General features: G+C 54.6%; 6 protein-coding genes and 2 long non-coding RNA genes across 12 annotated transcripts; 5 read left to right on the forward strand and 3 right to left on the reverse strand.

The window, feature by feature from the left end:
* Window positions 1-282: 282 nt before the first annotated feature.
* rtca (RNA 3'-terminal phosphate cyclase) lies at window positions 283-3,096 on the reverse strand. The gene is made up of 11 exons (XM_077716291.1): window positions 2,665-3,096; window positions 2,451-2,551; window positions 1,961-2,104; window positions 1,722-1,845; window positions 1,584-1,642; window positions 1,217-1,358; window positions 1,017-1,138; window positions 895-953; window positions 726-820; window positions 499-603; window positions 283-429 (listed from the first exon to the last, which is right to left on the reverse strand). The coding sequence occupies exons 1-11, from the start codon at window positions 2,983-2,985 to the stop codon at window positions 331-333; spliced, it is 1,371 nt and encodes a 456-aa protein (XP_077572417.1). The 5' UTR covers window positions 2,986-3,096; the 3' UTR covers window positions 283-330.
* dbt (dihydrolipoamide branched chain transacylase E2) lies at window positions 3,016-6,069 on the forward strand. The gene is made up of 11 exons (XM_077716288.1): window positions 3,016-3,180; window positions 3,693-3,837; window positions 3,913-3,988; window positions 4,049-4,230; window positions 4,329-4,456; window positions 4,532-4,763; window positions 4,834-5,000; window positions 5,099-5,176; window positions 5,247-5,438; window positions 5,525-5,596; window positions 5,696-6,069. Exons 1-11 carry the CDS (start codon window positions 3,136-3,138, stop codon window positions 5,861-5,863), a joined length of 1,485 nt encoding a protein of 494 aa, XP_077572414.1. The 5' UTR covers window positions 3,016-3,135; the 3' UTR covers window positions 5,864-6,069.
* A 1,055-nt stretch (window positions 6,070-7,124) lies between these two features.
* On the forward strand, window positions 7,125-8,962 carry lrrc39 (leucine rich repeat containing 39). Its single transcript, XM_077716943.1, has 8 exons — window positions 7,125-7,216; window positions 7,291-7,417; window positions 7,675-7,831; window positions 7,914-8,050; window positions 8,132-8,277; window positions 8,357-8,509; window positions 8,781-8,886; window positions 8,936-8,962. The coding sequence occupies exons 1-8, from the start codon at window positions 7,125-7,127 to the stop codon at window positions 8,960-8,962; spliced, it is 945 nt and encodes a 314-aa protein (XP_077573069.1).
* trmt13 (tRNA methyltransferase 13) lies at window positions 8,683-12,337 on the reverse strand. Its single transcript, XM_077716290.1, has 10 exons — window positions 11,719-12,337; window positions 11,366-11,581; window positions 11,161-11,207; window positions 10,944-11,010; window positions 10,703-10,835; window positions 10,496-10,602; window positions 10,221-10,397; window positions 9,996-10,134; window positions 9,277-9,538; window positions 8,683-9,192 (listed from the first exon to the last, which is right to left on the reverse strand). Exons 1-10 carry the CDS (start codon window positions 11,794-11,796, stop codon window positions 8,997-8,999), a joined length of 1,422 nt encoding a protein of 473 aa, XP_077572416.1. The 5' UTR covers window positions 11,797-12,337; the 3' UTR covers window positions 8,683-8,996.
* Window positions 11,130-16,451, forward strand: LOC144196288 (microtubule-associated protein 1S-like). Of its 2 annotated transcripts, none has more exons than XM_077716287.1 (7): window positions 11,130-11,221; window positions 12,433-12,534; window positions 12,877-12,959; window positions 13,074-13,214; window positions 13,411-15,430; window positions 15,552-15,769; window positions 15,929-16,451. In XM_077716287.1, exons 2-7 carry the CDS (start codon window positions 12,456-12,458, stop codon window positions 16,082-16,084), a joined length of 2,697 nt encoding a protein of 898 aa, XP_077572413.1. In that variant the 5' UTR covers window positions 11,130-11,221; window positions 12,433-12,455; the 3' UTR covers window positions 16,085-16,451. The 2 variants fall into 2 exon arrangements, with proteins under 2 accessions (XP_077572413.1, XP_077572412.1); XM_077716286.1 differs by having other exon boundaries at window positions 11,137-12,079.
* Window positions 16,452-16,526: 75 nt separating this feature from the next.
* LOC144196293 (uncharacterized) lies at window positions 16,527-18,274 on the forward strand. 2 transcript variants are annotated; one of them, XM_077716293.1, is made up of 4 exons: window positions 16,527-16,653; window positions 17,050-17,229; window positions 17,309-17,440; window positions 17,509-18,274. In XM_077716293.1, the coding sequence occupies exons 2-4, from the start codon at window positions 17,142-17,144 to the stop codon at window positions 17,943-17,945; spliced, it is 657 nt and encodes a 218-aa protein (XP_077572419.1). In that variant the 5' UTR covers window positions 16,527-16,653; window positions 17,050-17,141; the 3' UTR covers window positions 17,946-18,274. The 2 variants fall into 2 exon arrangements, with proteins under 2 accessions (XP_077572419.1, XP_077572420.1); XM_077716294.1 differs by having other exon boundaries at window positions 16,533-16,653; window positions 17,039-17,229.
* A 329-nt stretch (window positions 18,275-18,603) lies between these two features.
* LOC144197286 (uncharacterized) lies at window positions 18,604-22,835 on the forward strand. 2 transcript variants are annotated; one of them, XR_013326516.1, is made up of 3 exons: window positions 18,604-18,779; window positions 19,093-19,272; window positions 22,558-22,835. It is a non-coding gene; the product is annotated as an uncharacterized LOC144197286 (long non-coding RNA). The 2 variants fall into 2 exon arrangements; XR_013326517.1 differs by having other exon boundaries at window positions 19,093-19,267.
* On the reverse strand, window positions 22,234-25,426 carry LOC144197287 (uncharacterized). Of its 2 annotated transcripts, none has more exons than XR_013326518.1 (3): window positions 25,341-25,426; window positions 22,580-22,770; window positions 22,234-22,449 (listed from the first exon to the last, which is right to left on the reverse strand). It is a non-coding gene; the product is annotated as an uncharacterized LOC144197287 (long non-coding RNA). The 2 variants fall into 2 exon arrangements; XR_013326519.1 differs by lacking the exon at window positions 25,341-25,426 and adding an exon at window positions 24,687-25,334.
* Window positions 25,427-25,469: the final 43 nt, after the last annotated feature.

A 25,469-nucleotide genomic window follows, 5' to 3' on the forward strand; every position in this document is an offset into this window, starting at 1 on the left:
CCGTCGGGTGTCGCGGGCCAAGGCCGGAGGAGCCGCGGGCCGTCCCGGTGCATGCTGCCTGCGGACCATCTGCCGTGCGCCGTCGCTGCGCCGTCGCCCGGCTCGGGTTTCCGCCGCTCGGCGGACGGGGGTGAGTTTACATCGGGCTCGGATTACGGCCGTGGCTGGCCACGTCACGGAAAGGCGCTGGCTGGACTCCACGGGAGACACGGTTGCCCCCACAAACTCCAAATGAGTCGCCGGAGTTGGGCTCAAAAATGCGACAGAGCAGACAGCAAAGTGTTTTTTTTGGGTTTATTGGAGAAGAAGACAAAGGCCCAAGCTCGCCCTCTACAGGTTGGGGTTGCTCAGCCCCGAGCCTTGACATTCCACCATGTAGGTGACGACGTTGAGCTCGTCCTCCTCACATTTTGTGATGCTGAATTTTGCCTGGAAATGTTTCAAAAGACGGCACTTCATACCCGGCCGCGATCTGGCCCAGGTCAGGCGGCGTCTCACCTGCGTCATCTGCTGGGCCACGTGGATGGCGGTCTGCGTGTGGAGGGTGACGGCCCCCGTCCGGATGCGTGACGTCCCCTTGGCCAACGCCATGAAGATGATCAGCTAGAGCACGGACGGGCCCAGACGTTAGAGCGAACAGGCTTTTTGGGGAATAAATTGCCCGACTGACGTTAACGAGTCTCTCGACACGGCAAGAGGCCCAAAAGACACATTTTGTAGCCGACCTGGTCCTGCAGGAACTGGTCCACGCAGCCGCCGTGTCCAATGTTGGCGAGCAGCATCTCCGCCGCCTCCGTGCCAATCTTGTCCGCGGAAACCCCTGAAAGAGGCGGGGGAGGTTGAGCGCCGTCTCTGCCGTCCCGCCCTCCCCTCCTCCGTGTGGCGGGCGCTCACCTTTCTTTCCCAGCGCAGAACCGGCGAACAGACATCCCGTGGACGACTCGCCGACGATTCTGAAAAAGAGGTGCGGCCAATCACACGGGCTCAGTTAGGACTGGTCCGCCGCCACCACTCACATGATTCCGTTTCCATTTCCGAAGGCTCTGTCCTTTTCTTGCACCGCTCGGACGTCCACGTCCAGCTCGGGCATTTGTCGGCGGACGGTCCGCGTGGCGGCCGCCGCCGCCTCCTTGGCCAGCTGGGGGCGGGGGGGTTTAGGTTTTGGGGGGTCGCTTAGGTTAAGCACCGGCACGTCCGACGGATAGATCGGGCGTACCTTGAAAGGCAGAACCCCGGCCACGTACGCTCGTCCGTGAATCTTGGTGATGATGCCCCTGTCCAGCAAGGTGATTGGCTGCAATTGTTTGAGGGCGGGCACCACAACGCGCACCTCACCGCCGCCCTTTGGGTAAAAACCCCTGAAAGACAGACAGAGTCAGGCGGGCAGGGTTCCCATGTGGCCTGATCATCCCCGGGGGAGAAGAAGCCGTCAAAAGCTCCAGAGTCAAGCGGACGGGGGACAAGGGTTACTCCGCAGGTGTCAAAGTGGCGGTCCGGGGGCTACATCTGGCCCGCCGCATCATTTTGTGTGGCCCGGCCGGGAAAGTCCCCTTTGAGTTGTTACTCTGACAAAAAAAAAGCACCTCATGGTGATGTCGCAGTCAAAACGGATTCCAAACTTCTCAGCGATGGGTTTGAAGACCTAAAGAAGAGAGAGAGACAACGTTAACCCGTGGCCAACGTGTGGCTCCAAAGGGGCGTGGCACTGGCCGTCTTCTCGCCTCGAGGGTGTAGTCTATTTGCGGCGCCATCTCGGCGTTGGTTCCTCCCCGAAGGCACAGCTGGGAGACGCCATCGGCGTAGAGCGCGCACGGCAACGCCGCCTGCAGTAGAAGGCACACGCTCCTGGCGCCGGCCGAGCGGTGGGTGGGCCGGTGGGTGGGCCGGTGTGCGGGTCCGTCCGTCAAGTCAGTGCGTGCCACTCGAGCAGACAACCGCCGGCGACGTGGCCGCCGCTCACCCGGCCGTCCGCGGGTCCGCCGTGTAGTTTCCGGCCACGATCTTGGACGGCGTCAGGCGGACGTCGGTGGAGCCGACGGCGCCGCCCTGCAGGACTCCGGCGCACATCTCGCGGAGTAGTTGAAGGCCGCTCAGGTGCTGAGGCCTGCGGAGGAGGAGGTGGAGGAGCTCCGGTCACATCGGGATTTGACCAAAAAAAAACGCCATACCCCGGTCGGTCTGGCAGTTTTCTTTGGTTTTCATTCACGTTCTGAAGCCAAAGTAATACGACATATAGGGACGACCACTTCCAAAGTGGCGCCCATTGGTGTCTCCACCACTCGCCCCACCCACTAAACATGGTAAGGGAGAAGACTTTTGGCGTGAGGAGTGACCTTCAGATTTGAATCACACTTGAAGAAGTCCACCCCCTTAAACGTTCGAGAAAACGGAGGGTACGACGTAGCGGGTGTTAATGGAAGGAGAGGAGAGGAGAGGAAAGGCGAGGCGACCTGAGACCTGGGGAGCTCCTTCCAGCTCGGACATTGCAGATGGTGACGGACGAACCGCCGATGCAACTCAGCGCCGCCGCTACGCGCAGGATCTGTCCGCCCTGCGATCAGATAGATGGGTCAAGTCAGTCAGTCAGGCAGGCAGCCAGGAAGCCAACAACAACAAGACGAAGAGGAGGAGACGTCAGAGAAAACTTTCCGTAGCAATACTCACGCCCTCTAAAACGCTTCCGTCGAGGTCCACCGGCGGCGAAGCCATCTCGCGCTTCAAGTTGGTCAAGTTGGTCAAGTTGGTCAAGTTGGTCAAGTTAGTCTCCTCCTGGCTTCTCGTAGAATTCCCCCCAACAACTTGAGAACGTGTTCGTGACAGCTGCTTTTGCGGCACTTGCTCTTCCTCGAAGCCCATAGTGTAGCACAGCCACTTGAGAGGGAATTGGCGCCACCGACTGGACAGGAGGAGGAAGGTCTCCAGTTTAGGCAAAGGCGGAGATCCATTTAGAGGACATTCGCAAAATAGAAGACCCCTTCCCCACATTGTCACGTCACGCGTGGCTTTTTTTTTTCTGGAGCGGTGGGGGGCGAGTATTTCGGAAGTGGGTTTCGTGGCACGCGCTTATCGCGTCACTGTGAAGCGATTGGCTGCCGGTGGGGCGGGGTGTGTGTCTCTCTGACGTCGGCGAGCAAGATGGCGGCGATGACGAGAGGTACTTCGACGCTTTTCAGGAGATGGGTGGGTGAGATACAAAAAGTTAAAATAGAAAGTGAAAAAGTGTTTGCGTCGCTCATGTTTCCAGACGGGCGCGTGCGTGCAGGCGTCGTGACGTGGCCGTACGTCACGCACTACGTCACGCCGTCGCTCGACTTTCCCCCAGACGGCTAACGCTAGCTTGCTAAAGACAAAACAGCGCGACTGGCAGGCAATTGGGGGCTAAAGACAACTCGTGCTTTACTAAGCAATGTCACTTTGCACTTGGCCTTGCCATGGCCACCGCCCCCAAGTAGCGCGTGACTTGCCTCCACTTGGTCAAGTTGTCAGAGTCAAGCAAGCGATGGGCAAACTACAGCACCCCTTCCCAAAATGTTCCCTCGGTCAGCTAGTGGCCCATTGCAATTTTCATGAAATCGAGTTAACGCCAAACATCCCGAGTTTGTCACCCTTGCCCTAATGGGTCATTTTTCCTCTTTCTTTTCCATATTTTGAGGGCTAACCAATGTGTGTGTGTGTGTGTGTTTCCCCGCCAGCTGACGCAGCAGTGCCGCCGGCGATCCGCAGCTCAGCTGGCTCCGCGACTTCTTGCCACCGCCGTCGCCACGCCACAGCGGAGGTGGCCCGCCCGTATCGTGGACTACCGGGCGTCGGCCCGGGCGCCGCTACACACTTCCGCAGGTGCGTACGGTACCGGCCGGCACGGGCGCCCATTGTGCGAAATGGCAACGCTGACGGCGTGCGCTGGTTTTGTAGCCGGCGGCGCACCCGTGGTCCAGTTCAAGCTGTCGGACATTGGCGAGGGGATCACGGAGGTGACGGTGAAAGAGTGGTAGGTGGACCGGTCGGCCAAAAGTTTGTCAGGTGTGGATTTTTCGGCCTCTTTCTTCAGGTACGTGAAGGAGGGAGACAAAGTGTCTCAGTTCGACAGCATCTGCGAGGTCCAAAGCGACAAGGCGTCCGTCACCATCACCAGCCGCTACGACGGCGTCATCAGCAAACTTTATTACCAGTCCGACGACGTGGCCCTGGTGGGAAAACCGCTGGTGGACATTGACACCGAGTCGGCCTCGGGTGAGGCTAGAACGCCCGCTCGCCCTTCCGTCCCTCCGTCCCTCCGTGACCGCCCAACCGACCAACTCCGGCTAACGCTGGCCCGATACCGTCCACAGACGGCATCCAGGAAGAAGACGTGGTGGAGACGCCCGCCATGGCCCGAGAGGAGCACACCCACCAGGAGATCAAAGGCCTGAAGACCCAGGCCACACCGGCCGTCCGCCGCTTGGCCATGGAGAACAACGTGGGTCCCATTTCACTTTGTTTCTTGTTTGTCAAAGCAAAGAAGAAAATAAGTCAAAGTGACTTGTCCAATCAGATCAAGCTGAGCGAGGTGGTGGGCTCGGGTAAGGACGGCCGCATCCTGAAGGAGGACATCCTCAACTTCCTGGCCAAGCAGACGGGCGCCATCTTGCCTCCGAGCCCGTTCCGGGAGACGGCGTCGGCGGACCCCCCTCCCGCCGCCTCCCGCCCCACGGCGGCGACGCCGCGGGCGCCGCCGCCGGCCCCGCGCGTCCCGGCCGGCCGAGACACCGTGGAGCCGCTGAAAGGTCAGAGTGGTGGAACCCTCGTGGGGACGGCGTTGGCAGCTCTCTCTCTTTCTGCTCTCTTTCTTGTCAGGCTTCCAAAAGGCCATGGCCAAGAGCATGACGGCGGCGCTGGCCATCCCGCACCTGGGGCTGTGCGACGAGGTGGACCTGGGTCGCCTGGTGGCGCTGCGGGCCGAGCTGGCGCCCGAGGCTCGGGCTCGGGGCGTCAAACTCAGCTACATGCCCTTCTTCATCAAGGTAGCGCGTCCTTAAGGAAACCACGGCGGTGGCCGTGGGGGGGGCCGGGGGTTTATTGTCGACACACCCGACGGACATTTTGCGTCTTGGTTCCCCAGGCCGCCTCCCTGTGTCTGAGCCGCTTCCCCGTACTCAACGCTTCCTTGGATGAAGGCTGTCAGAATGTCACATACAAGGTGAGGCTCGGCGGGTGGGAAAGGCCGCCCTCCGGTGGCCGCCCTCTCAATGTGGACTGACCGCGCGCAGGCTTCCCATAACATCGGCGTGGCCATGGACACGGAACTGGGCCTGCTGGTGCCCAGCGTCAAGGACGTGCAGCGGCTCAGCATCTTGGAAGTGGCGTCGGAACTGAACCGGCTGCAGGAACTGGGCGCCGCCGGACAGCTGGGGACGGCCCACTTGAGCGGGGGGACCTTCAGCTTGTCCAACATTGGATCGGTGAGTGGGCTCGCGTTAAATTCCACACCGACCGCACCGCTTTTTTCATCCCGTGATTGACGCGCGCTCTTTTTTGGGGGGGTCAGATCGGAGGGACGTACGCCAGGCCGGTCATCCTCCCCCCCGAGGTGGCCATCGGGGCGCTGGGCAGAATCCAGGTGGGTCTTTTTTGGCGGCGGGCGGGTGGGCTGGCCTTTATTTTGTGGACGCTGGGCGCCGGCTGACCCCATCCCCTTCGCCCTTCCGCCCCCGGGCAGGTGCTCCCGCGCTTCGACGCGTCCGGTCAGGTGACCCCCGCCCACGTGATGAAGGTCAGCTGGTCGGCGGACCACCGGCTGGTGGACGGCGCCACCATGTGTCGCTTCTCCAACACGTGGCGAGATTTCCTGCAGAACCCCGCCGCCATGCTGCTGCACCTCAAGTGAAGCTCCGTCATCCTCCTCAAGACGGAGGGGTGGTGGCGCCGTCGAGCTCCAATGAGAAAGAGAGAGGTGGCTCTCGTCCCGGCGGATGGACAATTTATGCTTTGACGTGATTTCATGTTACGGTTCTTCTCCTTATTCTTTTGGGGATCTGTTTAGTGCCTTGTTACTTTTCGGGCTTCGTATCAATAAAAAGACACATTTGGAAATGGAGCGCACGTTGTTGAAAAAGAGCAGAGCCACAGCGCCACCACCAGGCTGAACACTCAAACAGCTGCAGGGGTTATTTTTAGGACTCTTGTGGAAGGTCAAATGACCTCCGTGTTTAGCCGGGAGTGCAACGGAGGATCCCAAAGGAAAAGGAGGTGAGCACTATAGCCAATAACAAACTTTATTACTAACAAGAGTTCAAGTGTGTTATCCAGATACCACAGTCGCCACCACAAATATACGGAGGATCGACAAAAAGAACCCGATGGCTGCTATCGGAAGCTAGACTAACTTAAGTGGGGGAGGGGGGGGGGGGGTAGAAAGTCAGGGGGCCGGCATGTCAGCCCTTGTGTTCAAGCAGTGACCAATCGGGACCGCAAATTGTCCACATTTTCAAACCGTTCAAGTATTAATGATCATCTGACTTGAAGATATCACGCGCGCAACATAGCGGAACACTGACGTGTACTCTTGCAATGGTGTGATCTAAAAAATGGAGTTTGAAATGAAAGCCTTCTATTATGGGATGTTATGCCTTTCTATTCAATCAAAAGGGGGGGAGGGGGGAGCTTTTGGCTCAAGCCTTCGTCCAGAAGCGAGTGAGCGGGACTGACAAAGTTTGAAGGTGTGGGTGGGGGTTGGGCTGCGAGACAAGCAGCTGATGCCAATCCACTGATTGCACTGGCAGGACACTTAGTATTGCGCAAAGATTTCCTCTTTATGAAATGCTCCCTTTTGTGGAATACAGAGTTACCCGGAGATACGAGCTTCATTCATTCCGGGACTACTGAGCTGCTATGTGAATATCCTCGTCAATCCAACCAACATTTCCCATTGAAATGAACTTCAAACTCTGAAAAAAACACCCAAAACATCATATTGGATTGAAAAAAAAGGTTTTATTTCTTCCAATTTGTCATCTATTCATAAAGTAACACAAAACTAGTGATTTAATATGACTCAAATGTGTTTTATAGTAGTAAAATGAAAAATGTGCTTTTGAACTTCCAAGAGGTCAGCAGCCACACGGAGCCCCGCCCAGCGGCCAGACCCAATGGCGGTCTCCGTCCGTGCCATGACCGCCTTGTGGGAGAGCGAGATCCAGAACATCCGGCGAGGCCGCCAGAAGACCGAGTTGGGGCGCAGGTCGGAGTCCGCCTCCCGGGCCGGCCGTGCCCGCCCTCCTCGGTAAACATTTGCCTTCCCTCGGTGGGTGGCAGGTCCAGCGTAGCGGGGGCGGCGGCCACGGGCCTCTGGGAGGAGCGCCACACGCTGGCCCGCCTCAAAGACAAACTGGAGACGCGAGACGGCCGCCTTGTCTTGTGCCTGGAGAACGAGGACTGGCAGGTGAGCCCCCGCCAACGGTTGAGCTGCACCGGTGTCAAAGTGGTGGCTCGGAGGACCCAATGTGGCCCGCCGCATCATTTTGTGCGACTCGAGTCACTCAATCATTTCTCTTTTAGGATCAAATTCAAATGATAGATATAGAAGTATATTATATTTCCTTATTTGCCCCCTTTTAAATCTACAATTGTCCCTTTTTCCTTCCATTTTTTACATAAAATGATTCTGTCCATTTTTTTTCTGTGTGGACACCGCCACAGGTGCTGCCGGGATGCCTGTCCCGACTCAGCCACGTCCAAGAGTGGCACATCCGGCGGACGGGACTGCAGAAGATTCCCGCCTTGGTTTCCGGCTTCCAGAACCTGCTGGTGATGGACCTGTCCCGGAACGCCCTGAGCCAGATCCCGGCGGAAATCGGTAGCGGGGACCGGACTGCCTTTCCGGGTTCCAGAACGGCCTGACCTCCATCTTTTTTTCTTTTTTCTGTTTTGCGCCACAGGCGGCCTGACGCGACTGCGGGAGCTCCTGCTCAGCTTCAACCGAATCGGCCACATTCCCGAGGAGCTGGCCGACTGCCGGGGCCTGGAGAGGCTGGAACTGGCCGCCAACCGAGACCTGGACCGCCTCCCCGACCGGGTAAAGTCCGGCCGGATAAAGAGAGCCGCGACACGCGTCCCTCCCCGCCCGTTGACGCGACGGTCCGGCCCGCTTCCGTAGCTGAGCCGGCTGAGTCGTCTGGAGCGGCTGGACCTGTCCATGAACGCCTTCGAGGACTTCCCGGCCTGCCTGCTGAGCATGCCGGCGCTGGAGTGGTTGGACATGGGAGGAAATGGGCTACGCGCCTTGCCCGCGGACATTGACAGGTAGGGCGGGTGGGCGTTTAGGCGGGCCGTCGCCATGGGATTGTCACGGCCGTCTCAAGCGCAGTGCGGACACGTGCAGGATGGAGAATCTGCACGCCTTGTGGCTGCAACGGAACCAGCTGGAGAGAATCCCAGACTGTGTGGGCAGGATGAGTCGACTGGACACGCTGGTCCTGAGCGCCAACCGGCTGACCGACATCCCACCGGTCATGGAGGACATGTGCAACCTCAGGTGAGGAGAAGTCATTCAGACAGAAAAGGAAGCCATGTCAAATAAAGCCTATGTCCCATTATTATTTGTTGTAATTAATGCTTTTCTCCTTTGGGGCACCCATTGCCGCTTCTTTTCTAGCCGTCTGGGCTCGGCTAATCGGCAAAAGATGTGGTCAAAGAGTGCAAATTGCGTTGGGTTTAAATGCAAAGAGGTCTTTATTTGTTTTAAAAATCTTCAATGCTATCGGAGGAAAACTTGGCCTTCTTTGCGTTTGTCCTTTGGCCGGCAGGTTCGTCAACTTCCGGGACAACCCCCTGGCGCCGCAGGACGCGTCGTCGTCGCCGTCGCCGCCGGCAGAGTCGGAGGAGGACGGCGGGGAGGACGGCGAGGAGGACGTCAGGGAGGCCTTCGGTCGAGACTTCATGCTGAGCTACGTCCGGGAAGCGCGGAGGAAGGCGTGCGCCACCCTAGACTCGCACGCCCTCCCTTCCGGCGCCGACGGCCGTCACGGGACGCCGCCGTCCGAGGACGAGGCAGTGGGCGTGGCCGTCAACAGGACGTTCTCCAGGGTCGCCGCCGCGTCCACGTAACGCGTCAGCCGGCCGCCAAAGCCTCGGCCGCGCAGGAAGTCCAGTCGGCCGGCGTCGATCAAGAGCTTGCAGCGTCGGCCGATCCGCTCTCGCTCGGCCGCCGAGAGAAAACTGCCGGCGGCGAGGAAGGGGGGGGGGGACTAACAGATCAAGGCCCAGCGGGCAAAAGCGAGAGGCGTCTATGGCTGACGTTACCTCGGCGCCGTCTGTGTCGGGTGGTCCTGCTCCTGGTGGTCCTGGTCCTGGTGGTCCTGGTCCAATCGGCGCCCGCACGTGGCCCAGCTGGACATGCGGCACAAGTCGGCAAAGTCGGCGGCGCCCAGGCCCAGCTCCGAGAAGAAGCGGCGGCCCACGTAGTGCCGCCACTCGCAGCGGTGGTGACAGCACAGCGCCACCGCCAGGCCCAGGACGGGAGGCGACTCCGCCGTTGTCGGTAACAAACAGCGAAGGGCCAGATCTGAGGACACGTCAACGCCGGCGGGTGTCAACCTTTTTATGACAATGATTGATTTAAAAGGGGTAAATCAGGAAATGTAATATCCATCTATACTCTATATTTGAATTTGATCCTAAGACAGAAAGTCGCCACTGGTGATTGCCTTTGTCGGGCCGCACAAAATGAGGCGGCGGGCCACATTTTGGCCCCCCGGGCCGCCACTTTGACACCTGTGCCTTCGAGAGACGCCACATGTCACCAGGGTCCAACTATGTACTAAAAAGCTCTTTTAGGGTTTAGGCAGCCTAATTATTTGTGCCATAGCAACGCCTCTCTGAATGGCCTTTTTTTTGTGTGTGTCGATGACGTCTGAGCTTTCTAGAGCCGTGCTCGCTCCCCAACCACGACGATGCGTCACCGCTTGGCGGCGTCGGAGCCAGGAGATGGCCGTGGCGTTTCCCAGCACTTTTAGACTCACCCGTGGCGGCGCCGCACAGATGCTTGCCGACGGCCACCAACGGCGGTCGGCGTTTCAGCGCCTCCACTCGACTCAGGTCCAGGTGGCGGATATCGATCCGCAGCCGGACCAGGTCGGCGTCCTGGCTTTTCCCGTCCGCCTGAAGGAGAGTAAGAGACACGGCGGCTTTTATTTGGGGTCCCGGGACGTGGCGCCACGCCCACCCGCCCGCCGCTTTGGCCTGACCTTGAATCGGGCGGCGCTCCGCTCCACCAGCAGCATCTGCGGGCGTTCCGAGGCGTGGGCGCTCTTCAGGGCCCGCCCGATCCAGTGCGACAGCTTGCCCCGCCCCGCCCCAAACTCCACGTAGCAGCGCCCGCTTCCTAGCAAGTCGAGCGCCTCCATGTGGCCCAGGAGGGAAGCCTGGAAGGAAAGTCAGGGCCATTGGCAACACACAGATGGACAGGTGGACAGATGGACGGACGGACAGATGGACGGACGGACAAAGGAACGCTCCCTACCTGTTGCACGAGATGTTTGCGGGCCGAAGCGCCGTTCTTGGGATTGTCCAGCTCCTCCCGGAAAAGGTCGTGCGACAGGAAGCGTTCCTCCGGCTCTTCCGGTAGCGCTTGGACAAAAAAGACGCCAGTCAGACCGCAAAAGACGCCAGTCAGACCACGTTACCCTCAAAGCCAAGTTCTTCCCTGTGGGAAAGGACGTGGTCTCACCCGTACAAGCCACGTCTAGTTTGTCCAGGAGACGTCGTAACTGCTCGTGGCTTCTCTCACACAGGCTCCCTTGGTCCGAGGAAGGATCATTTTCCTCCTCGGGGCCGGCGTTGACGTCTTCCACGTAATAAGCCTGGGGAGAGAGGGTCCGGGGGGTGAGAAACGATGGGCGCCCGGCCGGGAAACGGCCGAGAAACGGCCGAGAAACGGCCGAGAAACGGGAGCCCCGGTTTTGACTCACCGGCTTGGCTTTTTGCCGAGCGTTGCATTTCTTCAAGTGTTTGTCCATCTTGTCCGGGTCCACCGTGCTGACGACAACAAAATGAGGCTACAATTGGGCCCCCGGGCCACCGCTTTGGGAGAAGAGGAGGGGCGGAAAAGGGGGCGGGGCGGCAGAGGGGGAGGAGGAGGGGATAAAAAGCGACGGCGGCAGCGTGGCGACGGCAGCGGAGGCTCACTGTTTGGGGTCCAGCGGGCAAAGCGTTCTTCCTGTGCCGCCTTCCTCCTGAAATGGGGAAGGTAGCAAAATGTGCGCCATTTAGTCCGACTGTCATTCCAATCCGACGGCAAGCCAAACACGTGACGAATCGGCCGCTCCGAGTTCCAATCCAAGGGGGATCTGTACACCGGTTCCGAGCCTGTGAAAAGGGGAACGCGACTGACCTTGTCGGCATGTTCCCCGCAGTAGCGGTGCCCTCGGGCCGCCAGCATTTTGCAAAAGCGCTTCTTTTTCTCCACCAAAAAAGCACATTTGCCACGTCTCTCGTTGTCGTCGCTTACAGAGGGCGCCGCCATGTTGGCCTGTTCACGTACCCACTTGTCGCCCCTCCTAGTTTGGGCGGTGTCTTCGTCGACGGTGCGCCGACTCTTTGCAGGCTCCTGGGATATAAAAATTAAAAAAGGAAACCCCCATAACACCGTAGCAAAGTGCACACAAGAACAGAATGACTTTTTATTCCCCCTCCGCGAGAATACGTCGATGAGCTAGCTGGAAATCTTGGGAACCCTGAACTCACCACTTTCTTCCAATTGGTCGCCTTTCGCGCTAGAGCCGCTTTACCTCTCCCCGATTGGCCACGTTCCGGATCAATCATCGTGGCCCGTCCTTCGACGCGTGCGGGCGGGGTTGCGGTACGGTGCAGTGACGTCGCTGCTGCCACTGGCTGGCTGGCTAGTTGGCGAGTTGGCTAGTTGCTTGGCTAGTTGCTCTTGCCGGCCCGTCCGACGAGATGATGATGATGGCGGAGGAGCGGTGCGATGTCGGGCCCGGTTTGGGTGCCGCTTCGCCTGATTACTCCATGCTTGTAGTGGTCGGTATGGTGGGGTCGCTCCGGGCCGGCGGCCGCTTGGAAGACCTCTTGATGCGCATCGAGTCGGGTGAGTGAGTTGGAGTCAACTTTGGAGTCAAGTTTTTTTTGCCGCGCGCTCAACTTTTTTTTGGCCATCAAACCGTGGGCGAGGTAGGCGAGGAGTCTCCAAAGTTCACAATGACACAAAGTTTGGAGACCCCCCCCCCGGGGGGCACTTTGAAAAAGGCCCGCTCTAGTTTGTGGAGACAGGCGCTTCCCGACTTGCTGTGTCCTCTGTCCTATTTCCATATTTGTATAGTGGTGAGGAAGAAGTGAGGTTTGGGGGAGAAAAATGGTTCCCCCCCCCCCCCCCCCCCCCACGGTACTATTTTGTTCTAGTCTTTTGGTCCGACGAGTCACGCTTCCTTTTCCTCTTTCCAGGCGTGCGCGGCTGGCGCGTCCCGATGAAGCCGGACGTCCTGGACCGTCAGCTGAAGCTGTTTGTGTCCCGACACTCGGCCTTTGCTTCAGAAGAACTTCCCGGTGAGGAGCGAAAGGAAGGCCCCGCTATCTTCCTTTTTTTTTTTTTTTTTTCTCCCTCTACTTCCCTTTTTTCTTTGATCCTAACCTTAAATCTAACCTGATTTTCCTCTGTCAACAACTAATGCAAGGAAAAGCAGGCGTATGAGGTATTTGAGCTTTTTATGAATATATTTTGTTCGATTTTACAAAATGATTTTTGAACTAAAAAGTGATGAAAAAATTGAAATGATTCATTTAGAAGGGGGAAAATGTGGAAATGTCATTTAGCCCGAGCGCCACTTTTTCCACAGCCGGCGGGCAGGCACTCCTCCACCCGAGCTAACGGCTAACGGCTAATCCTAGGTCTGCGGACGTTGCGGTACCGTGGAGACGTCCTGGACACGCAAGTGGTCCTGAACCCGGGTCACGAGCTGCTCTGCGCCGAGGTAAGGCCGTACGCCCGCCCGTACGCCCGCCCGTACGCCCGCCCGTACGCCCGCCCGTACGCCCGCCCGTACGCCCGTCGCCAAAGCCGACTGTTTCCCACGCGTGTTCGGCAGGTTCGGCAGCTGCTGCGGCAGCCTTCCCCGCACAAACTCCTGGTCCTGGCCGGTCAGTGCGTGGAGGGCAGCGGCCATTTGGTGCTTCAGCGAGGCCTCTTCTCCGTGGCCGACTTGCTGGAGATCTGCGGCGACCAAGAGGTGAGGCCCCTCATCCGCTTTTGCGGCTTCCCGTCAGCTGCTCGCTCGGGGTCGGCCGTCGCCACGGGCGCGCTGCCTTTTTTTGGCGGCTTCCCGTCAGCTGCTCCGTCAGCTGCCTCGACGCCTTCAATTTTGGCCGCGACGTTTGCTCTGGCATTCTCGGGCGCGGTGGATATGTCTGAGATTTGTCTTTCAGACGCCGGCCAACTTCACCCTGGCCTGCCCGGAGCTGGGCCTCTGGGTGGGGGACCCCCCGGCGGAGGGGCTTCCCACGACGACTCCCCGACTGCGGGACTTCCCCCAGGTGCAAGTCAACCCTCCCCCGCTCCTCCCGCCGACGGAGGGCCTGCGAGAGTTCAGCGAGTACCTGTCGGAGTGCCTGGAAGGCGAGTCGCCCTTTGACCTCCTGGAGCCCCCCAGCGCGGCGGGCTTCCTGAAACTCTCCCGGCCCTGCTGCTACGTCTTCCCCGGCGGGGCGGGCGACTGCGCCTTCCTGGCGGTCAACGGTTTCAACGTGCTGGTGGACGGCGGCTCGGATCACCGCGCCTGCTTCTGGAAGCTGGTGCGCCACCTGGACCGCATCGACTGCCTCCTGGTCACCCACGCCGGCGTGGACAATCTGCCCGGCCTCAACGCCCTGCTTCTGAGGAAGTTGGCCGAGCGGGACGGGGCCCCGGAGCTCCCGTCCAGGAATCTCCTGTCCCCGGAGTTGGGGGTGGTTTTCTTCAACGCCCCCCCGGACGCCCCGGAGGGGGCCGTCCCGGGAGATCCCGGCCTGCTCGCCGCGGCCGACCAGGGCGCCCTGATGCGGGAGAGCCTGCGAAGGCTCTCCGTGGAGCCGCTGCCTCTGCGGCGCCCCCACGGGCCGTCGGTCCGCCCGCTCGCCCTGTATCACAAGATGGGCGTGGGCCGCCTGGACCTGTACCCCCTGAGTCCCCCCCCCGATGACGGCGGCGACGGCAGAGAGGCCAAAGGCTCGGCCTCCTCCGTCTGCGCCCTGCTGGTTTGGCACCCTTATAACGCCCGGGAGAAGATCGTCCGAGTCCTGTTCCCGGGCTCGGCGTCCCAGGCCCAGATCCTGGACGGGCTGGACGGACTGAAGCATTTGGATTTCCTGGCCGTCCCCTCGGTGACTTCCCGGGATCTGCGGACGTCGGCGGAGGAAGAGAAGTTGGGAAATTGCCCGGAGAGCGGCGGCGGGGGCGGCGGCGAGGGCGGCCTCCGGTCCGGGACGCCGCCAGTCCCCCGCGCCCTCCTGAGAGACAGGGGTGGACCTCTTCCCGTCAGAAAAAGCCAGCCGAAACTCAAGCCGAGGGCGACGGGCCTGGCGTCGGCGTCCAAGGAGAGGGAGGAGAGGGAGGACAAATCCAAGGCGCCGCTCAAGCCTTCCGACAAGCCTTCCGACAAGCTCCTTTTCAGGAAGAAAGACCTGGTCCATAAAGAAGCTGTTGAGAAGGAAAAGGGCCCCCCATCCAAAAAAGACACTAAATCGGCGCCTCTGGCCAAAGATGTGAAGAAAGTGGGCGCAACCTCTAGCGCCCAGGCCAAAAAGCACCATCTGATTGGAAATGCAAAGACGGACACACAGAGGAGATCTCACCTGGAGAAAGACGCACGCCTCGCAGAAACCTCCCGTCCCCCCACCCGGGACGGCGTCCGGAAAAATGCCCGCGCCACTCCCACCGGCCAGGCCACCCCGCCCCCTACCCGGGACCCCTTCTCGGAAGATCCGGAGCCGGACGGCCGCCGGCGGGAGAGTCCCGCTCGGGAAGATTCCCTTCTCTCTCCGCCCACCGGCGACGGCCACACCGCAGACATTCCGCTGGTGGAGCGGGAGGCGCCGGCCCCGGCGCTCAACGGTCACGGCGTCCTCGCCGAGGTCTCTCATGACGTGGATCTGTGCTTGGTGTCGCCCTGCGAGTTCCAACACGGCGGGGTCCCGGATCCCCCGCCGCTCCGGGTCGAGGACCCGCTCCCGTCTCCGGCCCCAGCGGAAACTTGCGCGGCCGACGCCCCCCCGAGCGAGAGCCAAAAGGCTCCCGTGGGCAAGGGGAGGGGCAGAGGACTCCCGGCGGGAAGCCAGCAGAGGCTCTCTTCGGGAAGCCAAGCCAAGTCCAGGAGCCTCAAATCGTCCGCCGCCACCGCCCCGGAGAGAAAGGCCCCCGTCCGGATTTGGTCGGCCGGCTCTCGTGGCGGGAGCGCCAAAGCAGCTACAGGTAAGCCCGCTTTTCTCACTCCGACGCCAGTTTGGCCCCAAACTTCTCGTTCTGACGCCTTTCCGATGTCGGCACAGCAGTCCCTTCTGCCCGACCGTGACTCTGAACCCTTTGTACCCAGCCTCCAGGGCGGGGGCGGCGGCGGAGGCCCCTCCCGTTCACGTGGACCTGGCCTACCTACCGTCCGGGCCCGCCCGCTCCACCGTGGACTCGGAGCTGTTCCGGCGCCTGCGCGCTTCCTACTACGTGCTGAGCGGCGAGGACCGGGCCGACGGGCCGGCCGTCAGGAGCATCCTGGACGCCCTGCTGGACGGGAAGAGCGACTGGCCGGACGCGCAGGTGGGTGGCGGCTCCCCTTTTTAAATCAACTTCCTTCTAAAATGGTCTGGCCCACGTCAAATCAAGTTGTCTGCGAAGCGACCCTGGCCCTAACCCTTGGACCCTTGCGCCCAACCTCCCTCCCTCCCTCCCTCCCTCCGTCCCTCTTTACGTCCTCAGGTGACACTCATCCCCACCTTGGATTCGGCGGCCATGCACCAATGGTACCGGGAGAGCCGCGAGAGGCAGACGCGGCTGTCCGTCACCGTCTTGGGCAGCAACAGCACGGTGGCCATGCAGGACGAAAGCTTTCCCGCCTGCAAGGTGGAGTTCTGACTCTGGGAGGCGAACCCTAACCCTAAGCCACGCACGCCTAAACTCTCCTTTTCAAGAAAAGTCCATATGATGGATGCACACTGGCACATGCCACGCTCTTTTCACTTTTGGGGACCACTCGCTCCTTTCCCCCATTTCCACCGCTAAGAATAATACAAAGAAATGAAGGAGGAATCCGATTTCTTGCCGTCAATGTGCCAAACGACACGCATTCTGCTGGAAAGGATTTCAAATTGTTTGTCACGCATTTGAGTAGAAAAGGCCGAAGTTGAGTACATGCCGTCCGAGCCAGGCAAAGTCACGCTCCCCTCCCGCTGTTTGAATAAGTGCCTTTCATTCCCTCATTAAATGACGTCGTTGAACCCAGCGCCGCTGTCATTTGAGTTGGAGTTGAACGAACGAGCTCCGTCTAGCGTTCAAACTGAGAAGTGCAATGGAATCACACGGCCTGACGTCAAGACGACGACATCTGCTGGACTTTCAAAGTTCGGCAGTCCCACGAGGAGGAGGAGGAGGAGGAGGAGGAGGGTGTGGCTTGTTCGTCGGATGGACGCGCCTCAACGAGCTCGGTGAGTCGAACTGAAATGAGTCGAACCGAAAGCAGTCCAAATTGCATTCTTGGTGCGTGCCTACGTGCGCCTTTGCCGGATTTAGAGCCAGTCTTGCTTTGCTGCTTTCTCCTCCACATTTCGCCGCAGAGATGCGCGTGTGCGCGTGCTCCCATCGATGGGATGGGCCGCCACTCCCGCAAGAAGCGCGCCCGCCACCTGCCAGTCTTTCACGAATGCCTCTCTTGAGGAAAAAGACATTGGCAAAACGTTCATCGTACATGGGCGTATACGTATTCTAACGTTTTGATTGGGAAGGCACCAAAAAATGCATCCTGGCGTCGTCTCTCCAATTGGTCGGCAGCTCATGATAGCCGTGCACTTCACGTCATGTTTATCAATTTAGGGCATTTACAGGTTTCTTTCCTGTTCTTGACGGAACGGACCCCAAAATGAACGGCGAGTGACCTCCAAATTCCCTAAAAGCCAGCCAGCCAACTGACAGACGGATGGACCGACTTGGGCACCCACCGGAGAAGGCCGGACCGGAAGCGGCGGACGGGTGCCGGACGCCGCCATTGGACCAGATGAAGCGAGGTGAGTGGCGGGCTGGCAGTTGAGCGCCGCGGCGGCGGCGTCCCACACGAGCGAGCGTTGACGTCCCCGTCCTCGACAGCCGTGTACTCGGTGGAGATCAAAGTGGAGCGCGACGGGAGCACGGGAGAGAGCCGTGTCCTGTCCTCGCACACCAAACTGCCCGTGGACTGCTCTCTCCTGGGGGTCAAAGTTTACGAAGACGAGCAGAAAGGTCCCTTCCGACGGTCGCCGGCGTGCCGTGTCCAAAATGAATGACTCCCTCGTCGCCTGTCTTCCCAGTGGTCCACGAGGTCAACGGGCAGGACGCCGTCCGTCCGCTCAGCGCCGCCGAGGTGGACGAGCTCATCTTTAAAGCCGAGCTGGCCGATCGGGACGGGGCGGAGGTGGCGGCGGCACCCGACTGTCCGGAGGCCTCGCCGAGGGAGGGCCCCGACTTGGTAGAGGCCCCACCCCCGCCCCGGGAGGACCACGCCTCCGCCGAGCCGGAGGATTCCCTCCGGGAGGGCGCCATCTCCACCGTCCCAGATGGTGTAAAAGAGGAATCAGCTTGGCGGGGAGGAGGCCCGGGGGTGGAGCCTCTCCTCCACGAGCCCACTTTGTGCCCGGAGGCGGAGCCTCCTGGCGACGAGCCCACTTTGCGACAGGGGGCGGCGAAACCCGCCGCCGCGATGGCCTGCGAGAAGAAGAAACCCCGCGTGTGCTGCGCCCTGATGTGAACCCTCCATGGGCGCCACGACCCGTCGCCATGGCGTGCTCCCGCTTTGCCACGTCTTGTAAATTGCCCGTGATGATTGGAAATTGCTCACATGGTGCAAAATGGCTTCCGATGAAATGTCACCTAAGCCCCAGTCAGAATAAGCCAAAAGATTGCATGTGGAAGCCATTTCCTGTCTCTTGAATGGCGTGAGAGATGCGCACGACCCATATCGCACTTACTTGCACCCGCTGAAATGCCGTCGGGGCCTTCAAGGCCTCCTCTGCTGGCCTGAGAAATATCTGAATCATGTTCTATTTTGTCCATCAATACTTAATATAATATATATCTATAAATAATACCAAATTGTCTGTTTCATGGATTTTCTCCCTGGTTGCACTTCTTCCAGATGTGTGTTTTCATATTGAAGCATTGAACCAAACACATTTCAGCCAATATTTGGGGTCAGAAATTTGCCTTTTTAATTTAAAGGGCCCGAAACATTTATTCTACATCATAACAAAAACATCCATCTTTTCAAAGACGTCAAGAAACAGTCTCAATGCCACATCGAAAAGGGCTGACTTGGGCTCGTAAGGGGACACACAAAAGATGACCGCCACTGACGTGTTAATATAGACATAGATTCTCAAGAACTCAAACGAAATAGTATTGGAGCACAGCACCTGACGTCATCGACGTGCGACCATTGGGTATACCAACAACAGAAATTGCTCAATTGTCGAAAAAGAAACGTTTTCGTGTCACAGCAGAGGCGTAATTAGTAGTAAAAAGAATGCAAAAGTCGATAGAAGAGGAAACCGAAAAAGGAAACAATCGACTGAACTCTAAATTGGTAAGTAGACTTTTGGTGACAAATACATTCGCTCGAGGAGACACATGATGAACTTTTAAAGGTTTAAACGAGAGCCTGAATTGGTATTTTGTCTATTGGCTGTGTTGCCAAAGACTCACGACTGACGAGTGATACGTACTGAGCTATTTTGACATGAAATCTTATTGATTTCGTTTTGAAACGCCGATTTCAACGGCGGGTGAATTTCACAAGGCAAAATGACTCAAACAAGCGTCACCTAACTTGATAGCCTGATGAAATGAGACCACGTTTGATTGTTACTTCATTCTCTGAACCGCTTTGTCCTCACAAGGGTCGCGGAGGGTGCCTGAGCCTATCCCAGATGACTTCGGGAACACCCTGAGCAGGTGAAGGAGGAGACAACCAGCCTACAGCCTTTGCAATGTGGGAGGAAAAAGGAGTACCTGGAGAAAACCCATGCAGGCCTGGGAACAACTCCACACAGGAGGGCTGACCTGGATTCCAATGTATAGTAAGGCTTTTTTGAAATTAATAAACGACATAGTATATAGTTAGGATTTCCCCCCTAAAAACGACATGTGAAACAGCTTTTTATTAAAAAACAACATAATATAGTAAGGCTTTTTTTCACACAAACTGGTACTTGATTATGCGCCTACCGCCGAGTAGACGCTGACTCTCCCCGCCTAACCCTAACCAAACCCTAATCCGAGCCAAACTCTAACCCTAGCCATACCCTAACCCTAGCTAAACCCTAACCCTAGCAAAACCCCAACCCTAGCCATACCCTAACCCTAGCTAAACCCTAACCCTAGCTAAACCCTAACCCTAGCCAAACCTTAACCCTAGCTAAAACCTAACCCTAGCCAAACCCTAACCCTAGCTAAACCCTAACCCCAGCTAAACCCTAACCCTAGCCAAACCCTAACCCTAGCTAAACCCTAACCCTAGCAGAACCCTAGCCAAACCCTAACCCTAGCCAAACGCTAACCCTAGCCATACCCTAACCCTAGCTAAACCCTAACCCTAGCTAAACCATAACCCTAGCCAAACCCTAACCCTAGCCAAACCCTAACCCTAGCCAAACCCTAACCCTAGCCAAACCCTAACCCTAGCCAAACCCTAACCCTAGCCAAACCCTAACCCTAGCCATACCCTAACCCTAGCCATACCCTAACCCTAGCTAAACCCTAACCCTAGCTAAACCCTAACCCTAGCTAAACCCTAACCCTAGCCAAACCCTAACCCTAGCTCAACCCTAACCCTAGCTTAAACCCTAACCCTAGCAGAACCCTAACCCTAGCAGAACCCTAACCCTAGCTAAACCCTAACCCCAGCTAAACCCTGACCCCAGCTAAACCCTGACCCTAGCTAAACCCCGACCCTAGCTAAACCCTAACCCTAGCAGAACCCTAACCCTAGCAGAACCCTAACCCTAGCCATACCCTAACCCTAGCTAAACCTTAACCCTAGCTAAACCCTAACCCTAGCTAAACCATAACCCTAGCCAAACCCTAACCCTAGCCAAACCCTAACCCTAGCAGAACCCTAACCCTAGCAGAACCCTAACCCTAGCAGAACCCTAACCCTAGCAGAACCCTAACCCTAGCCAAACCCTAACCCTAGCCAAACCCTAACCCTAGCTAAACCTTAACCCTAGCTAAACCCTAACCCTAGCTAAACCATAACCCTAGCCAAACCCTAACCCTAGCCATACCCTAACCCTAGCCATACCCTAACCCTAGCTAAACCCTAACCCTAGCTAAACCCTAACCCTAGCTAAACCCTAACCCTAGCCAAACCCTAACCCTAGCTCAACCCTAACCCTAGCTAAACCCTAACCCTAGCAGAACCCTAACCCTAGCAGAACCCTAACCCTAGCTAAACCCTAACCCCAGCTAAACCCTGACCCCAGCTAAACCCTGACCCTAGCTAAACCCCGACCCTAGCTAAACCCTAACCCTAGCAGAACCCTAACCCTAGCAGAACCCTAACCCTAGCCATACCCTAACCCTAGCTAAACCTTAACCCTAGCTAAACCCTAACCCTAGCTAAACCATAACCCTAGCCAAACCCTAACCCTAGCCAAACCCTAACCCTAGCAGAACCCTAACCCTAGCAGAACCCTAACCCTAGCAGAACCCTAACCCTAGCAGAACCCTAACCCTAGCCAAACCCTAACCCTAGCCAAACCCTAACCCTAGCTAAACCTTAACCCTAGCTAAACCCTAACCCTAGCTAAACCATAACCCTAGCCAAACCCTAACCCTAGCCAAACCCTAACCCTAGCAGAACCCTAACCCTAGCAGAACCCTAACCCTAGCAGAACCCTAACCCTAGCAGAACCCTAACCCTAGCAGAACCCTAACCCTAGCCAAACCCTAACCCTAGCCAAACCCTAGCCATACCCTAACCCTAGCTAAACCCTAACCCTAGCTAAACCCTAACCCTAACTAAACCCTAACCCTAGCTAAACCCTAGCCAAACCCTAACCCTAGCTAAACCCTAACCCTAGCTAAACCCTAACCCCAGCTAAACCCTAACCCTAGCCAAACCCTAACCCTAGCCAAACCCTAACCCTAGCTAAACCCTAACCCTAGCTAAACCCTAACCCTAGCAGAACCCTAACCCTAGCTAAATCCTAATCCTAGCTAAACCCTAACCCTAGCTAAACCCTAACCCTAGCTAAACCCTAACCCTAGCTAAACCCTAACCCTAGCTAAACCCTAACCCTAGCCAAACCTTAACCCTAGCCAAACCCTAACCCTAGCCAAACCCTAACGCTAGCCAAACCCTAACGCTAGCCATACCCTAACCCTAGCCATACCCTAACCATAGCCAAACCCTAACCCTAGCCATACCCTAACCCTAGCTAAACCCTAACCCTAGCTAAACCCTAACCCCAGCTAAACCCTAACCCTAGCTAAACCCCAACCCTAGCTAAACCCTAACCCTAGCCAAACCCTAACCCTAGCTCAACCCTAACCCTAGCTAAACCCTAACCCTAGCAGAACCCTAACCCTAGCTAAACCCTAACCCCAGCTAAACCCTGACCCTAGCTAAACCCCGACCCTAGCTAAACCCTAACCCTAGCAGAACCCTAACCCTAGCAGAACCCTAACCCTAGCAGAACCCTAACCCTAGCCAAACCCTAACCCTAGCCATACCCTAACCCTAGCTAAACCTTAACCCTAGCTAAACCCCAACCCTAGCCATACCCCAACCCTAGCTAAACCCCAACCCTAGCTAAACCCTAACCCTAGCTAAACCCTAACCCTAGCAGAACCCTAACCCTAGCCAAACCCTAACTCTAACCCTAACCAAACCCCAACCCTCTTGGTGGCCTAACCCTTAACCCTAACCCCTACCCAAAGCCCAACCCTCTCCTACGGCGGAGGAAAGCCACCTGCGACATATGAATGATTACCCTTTACTAAAAAAAACTTTAAAAAATAAATATGACATTCAATCATAACATTAAAGACACGTTTTATTGGACATGATCATACATCTTTTGGGAGGTGGCCTATACACTTAGTCAAATGACTCGAGCGCTCTGGAAAAAAGAAAATACTTGGGCGCCCCGAGTTTACTTCGACCGGCGGAGCACACGTCGAGTAAGCGGCAATCGCCGAGCGGATCCCGGTTGGAATCCCGCAGACGTACTCGGATGTACTCTTGTTGTCACCTGCGACATAAGAATAATGACTTTAAACATGTTTTAATTTAAAATCAAAAGACACTGGCTATTTGATAGTATAAACACTTTTAGTGACAACATTTTCTTTTTTTACAGTGGCTTTTTTACTGTTTCCAACCTGGCATGACCAAGGCGCCGCTGTCCCAACTGCTCCTGCGGCCGCTGGGCCAGCTCTTCCCCAGCGGACTTACAGATCACTGAGCTTTTTGCCATCCGGCGACGTCGTCGTCGTCCGCCCGCCCGCAACTGCGGGAGCCGTCCAAAAGCATGACCGTGTCAGCCTCCGCTCACGGGGGGTGGCGGAGACTCCTGGATGAAGCCGCAATATTATACATGGTCATTTTTTGGTGTAAATAAAAGCCCTATAATACATGGCCATTTTTGTTGTTTTTGAAATAAGCCTTACTATAGTATTTCCTCTTAAAAAAAATGCCTTACTATACTGTCGTTTTTTTTTTTTTTGAAAATATCTTACTATACATGGTTTTAAGACATTATGCCTTACTATACCAGGTCATTTTTTAATTTTTTTTAGAAAATATCTTACTATACAATGTATAGTAAGATATTTTCTCCAAAAAATTAAAAAAACGACATAGTATAGTAAGGCAAAATTTCTTAAAACCATGTATAGTAAGATATATTTTTTAAAAAATTAAAAAAACGACATAGTATAGTAAGGCATTATGTCGTAAAACCATGTATAGTAAGATATTTTCTTTTAAAAAAAATAAAAAACGACATAGTAAGGCATAATGTCTTAAAACCATGTATGGTCAGATATTTTCTAAAAAAAACATTTAAAAAAATGACATAGTATAGTAAGGCATAATTTCTTAAAACCATGTATAGTAAGATATTTTCTAAAAAAAAAAATTAAAAAAACGACATAGTATAGTAAGGCATAATTTCTTAAAACCATGTATACATGGTTTTAAGAAATTATGCCTTACTATACTATGTTGTTTTTTTATTTTGCCTTACTATACTATGTTGTTTTTTTATTTTATTTTTTAGAAAATATCTTACTATACATGGTTTTAAGAAATTATGCCTTACTATACTATGTCATTTAAAAAAAAAATTAAAAATATCTTACTATACATGGTTTTAAGAAATTATGCCTTACTATACTATGTCGTTTTTAATTTTTTTTTGGAAAATATCTTACTATACATGGTTTTAAGAAATTTTGTTTTACTATACTATGTCGTTTTAAAAATTTTTTTTAAAGAAAATATCTTACTATACATGGTTTTAAGACATAATGCCTTACTATACTATGTCGTTTTTTAAATTTTTTAAAAAAATATATCTTACTATACATGGTTTTAAGAAATTATGCCTTACTATACTATGTCGTTTTTAAATTGTTTTTTTTGAAAAAAATCTTAATATACATGGTTTTAAGAAATTATGCCTTACTATACTATGTCATTTTTTATTTTTTAAATATCTTACTATACATGGTTTTAAGAAATTATGCCTTACTATACTATGTCATTTAAAAAAAAAAATTAAAAATATCTTACTATACATGGTTTTAAGAAATTATGCCTTACTATACTATGTCGTTTTTAATTTTTTTTTGGAAAATATCTTACTATACATGGTTTTAAGAAATTTTGTTTTACTATACTATGTCGTTTTAAAATTTTTTTTAAAGAAAATATCTTACTATACATGGTTTTAAGACATAATGCCTTACTATACTATGTCGTTTTTTTAATTTTTTAAAAAAATATATCTTACTATACATGGTTTTAAGAAATTATGCCTTACTATACTATGTCGTTTTTAAATTGGTTTTTTTTAAAAAAAATCTTAATATACATGGTTTTAAGAAATTATGCCTTACTATACTATGTCATTTTTTATTTTTTAAATATCTTACTATACATGGTTTTAAGAAATTATGCCTTACTATACTATGTCGTTTTTAATTTTTTTTTTTTGAAAAAATCTTAATATACATGGTTTTAAGAAATTATGCCTTACTATACTATGTCATTTTTTTATTTTTTTTTTGGAAAATATCTTACTATACATGGTCTTAAGAAATTTTGCCTTACTATACTATGTCGTTTTTTACATTTTTTTTTAGAAAAAATCTTACTATACATGGTTTTAAGAAATTATGTCTTACTATACTATATCATTTTTAAATATTTTTTTAGCAAATATCTTACTATACATGGTTTTAAGAAAAAAAAGCCTTACTATACCATGTCGTTTTTTCGGCGGCCACGTCCCTCCACAGGGCGGCGAAGAGCGACTACCCGGTCTCGTCCAGCTGAAAGCAAGGACATGTTTATGCGGGCGGACGGCCAAATGCCATCGCTGGGGGGGGGGGGGGGGGCAGGACTTTTAGCCTTGAGTTTAGCCCATTCGCACCGACAAATGAATGTATTTTGACAAACAAAATCATAGGAGTGAGAACATTAGCTCAACTAACGCTTAGCATCCACAATAAAGTACAGTTAGAAGCACTATGTGGACTCCCTGCTAGCGTAGCGATTAGCCACTCGCGGCTAGCTCTAGCCTCGTACTAATGCTCATTAGCGTGATATTTCCACAAAACAGACAGTTGGAATCCCGTAACAATAACCACCGCGTTAAGAACACCACTCGGTTCTTATGAATACTTGGCATAGTACATCCTTTGGCAAAATAACATTAGAATTTAAGCCTGAGGTTTAACCTTAAGCCTTGCTCGCTTAGCAGAGCTCAACATGGCAATCTTCAGCTCAAAATAAACACACACTTGTGCACCATAATAAGTAAGCAACTCGTAAGACATCAAAAAACGCACACTTGTTCAATAGAACGAGCGAATAACCCATAAGACATTCGAATAAATGTTATAATCATTGTTCGACCTGACTGGCGTGCAATAGGTCTGAGATGCTTAACCTAGCCACACCACCTGCAGTCAATCAGCGTGTTGTTGTCACGGAGCCCTGCGATTGGCTGGCTGGCAGGCAAGCAAGCAAGCATAGTTTGCCGGG

This window comes from Stigmatopora nigra, chromosome 5, assembly GCF_051989575.1.
Source record: "Stigmatopora nigra isolate UIUO_SnigA chromosome 5, RoL_Snig_1.1, whole genome shotgun sequence".
NCBI classification, from domain to species: Eukaryota; Metazoa; Chordata; class Actinopteri; order Syngnathiformes; family Syngnathidae; genus Stigmatopora; species Stigmatopora nigra.

Excerpts from the sequence above, each read along its gene's own strand:
- trmt13 (XM_077716290.1), bottom strand. The coding sequence starts at position 11,796 with ATGATTGATCCGGAACGTGGCCAATCGGGGAGAGGTAAAGCGGCTCTA. Across the intron at positions 10,603-10,702 it reads ACTAGACGTGGCTTGTACGG|CGCTACCGGAAGAGCCGGAG; the intron begins GTGAGACCACGT and ends TTTTTGTCCAAG. Across the intron at positions 9,539-9,995 it reads TCTGTGCGGCGCCGCCACGG|ATCTGGCCCTTCGCTGTTTG; the intron begins GTGAGTCTAAAA and ends ACGTGTCCTCAG.
- lrrc39 (XM_077716943.1), top strand. The coding sequence starts at position 7,125 with ATGGCGGTCTCCGTCCGTGCCATGACCGCCTTGTGGGAGAGCGAGATC. Across the intron at positions 7,418-7,674 it reads TGGAGAACGAGGACTGGCAG|GTGCTGCCGGGATGCCTGTC; the intron begins GTGAGCCCCCGC and ends ACACCGCCACAG. Across the intron at positions 8,051-8,131 it reads TGGACCGCCTCCCCGACCGG|CTGAGCCGGCTGAGTCGTCT; the intron begins GTAAAGTCCGGC and ends CCGCTTCCGTAG.
- dbt (XM_077716288.1), top strand. The coding sequence starts at position 3,136 with ATGGCGGCGATGACGAGAGGTACTTCGACGCTTTTCAGGAGATGG. Across the intron at positions 3,181-3,692 it reads CGACGCTTTTCAGGAGATGG|CTGACGCAGCAGTGCCGCCG; the intron begins GTGGGTGAGATA and ends TTTCCCCGCCAG. Across the intron at positions 5,597-5,695 it reads GGGCGCTGGGCAGAATCCAG|GTGCTCCCGCGCTTCGACGC; the intron begins GTGGGTCTTTTT and ends GCCCCCGGGCAG.
- LOC144196293 (XM_077716293.1), top strand. The coding sequence starts at position 17,142 with ATGGACCGACTTGGGCACCCACCGGAGAAGGCCGGACCGGAAGCGGCG. Across the intron at positions 17,230-17,308 it reads ATTGGACCAGATGAAGCGAG|CCGTGTACTCGGTGGAGATC; the intron begins GTGAGTGGCGGG and ends CGTCCTCGACAG. Across the intron at positions 17,441-17,508 it reads TTACGAAGACGAGCAGAAAG|TGGTCCACGAGGTCAACGGG; the intron begins GTCCCTTCCGAC and ends CTGTCTTCCCAG.
- LOC144196288 (XM_077716286.1), top strand. The coding sequence starts at position 11,932 with ATGATGATGATGGCGGAGGAGCGGTGCGATGTCGGGCCCGGTTTGGGT. Across the intron at positions 12,535-12,876 it reads TGCTTCAGAAGAACTTCCCG|GTCTGCGGACGTTGCGGTAC; the intron begins GTGAGGAGCGAA and ends GGCTAATCCTAG. Across the intron at positions 12,960-13,073 it reads ACGAGCTGCTCTGCGCCGAG|GTTCGGCAGCTGCTGCGGCA; the intron begins GTAAGGCCGTAC and ends CGTGTTCGGCAG.
- rtca (XM_077716291.1), bottom strand. The coding sequence starts at position 2,985 with ATGTGGGGAAGGGGTCTTCTATTTTGCGAATGTCCTCTAAATGGATCT. Across the intron at positions 2,552-2,664 it reads ACGGAAGCGTTTTAGAGGGC|GGCGGACAGATCCTGCGCGT; the intron begins GTGAGTATTGCT and ends ATCTGATCGCAG. Across the intron at positions 1,846-1,960 it reads GCGGACCCGCGGACGGCCGG|GAGCGTGTGCCTTCTACTGC; the intron begins GTGAGCGGCGGC and ends GGCCGGCGCCAG.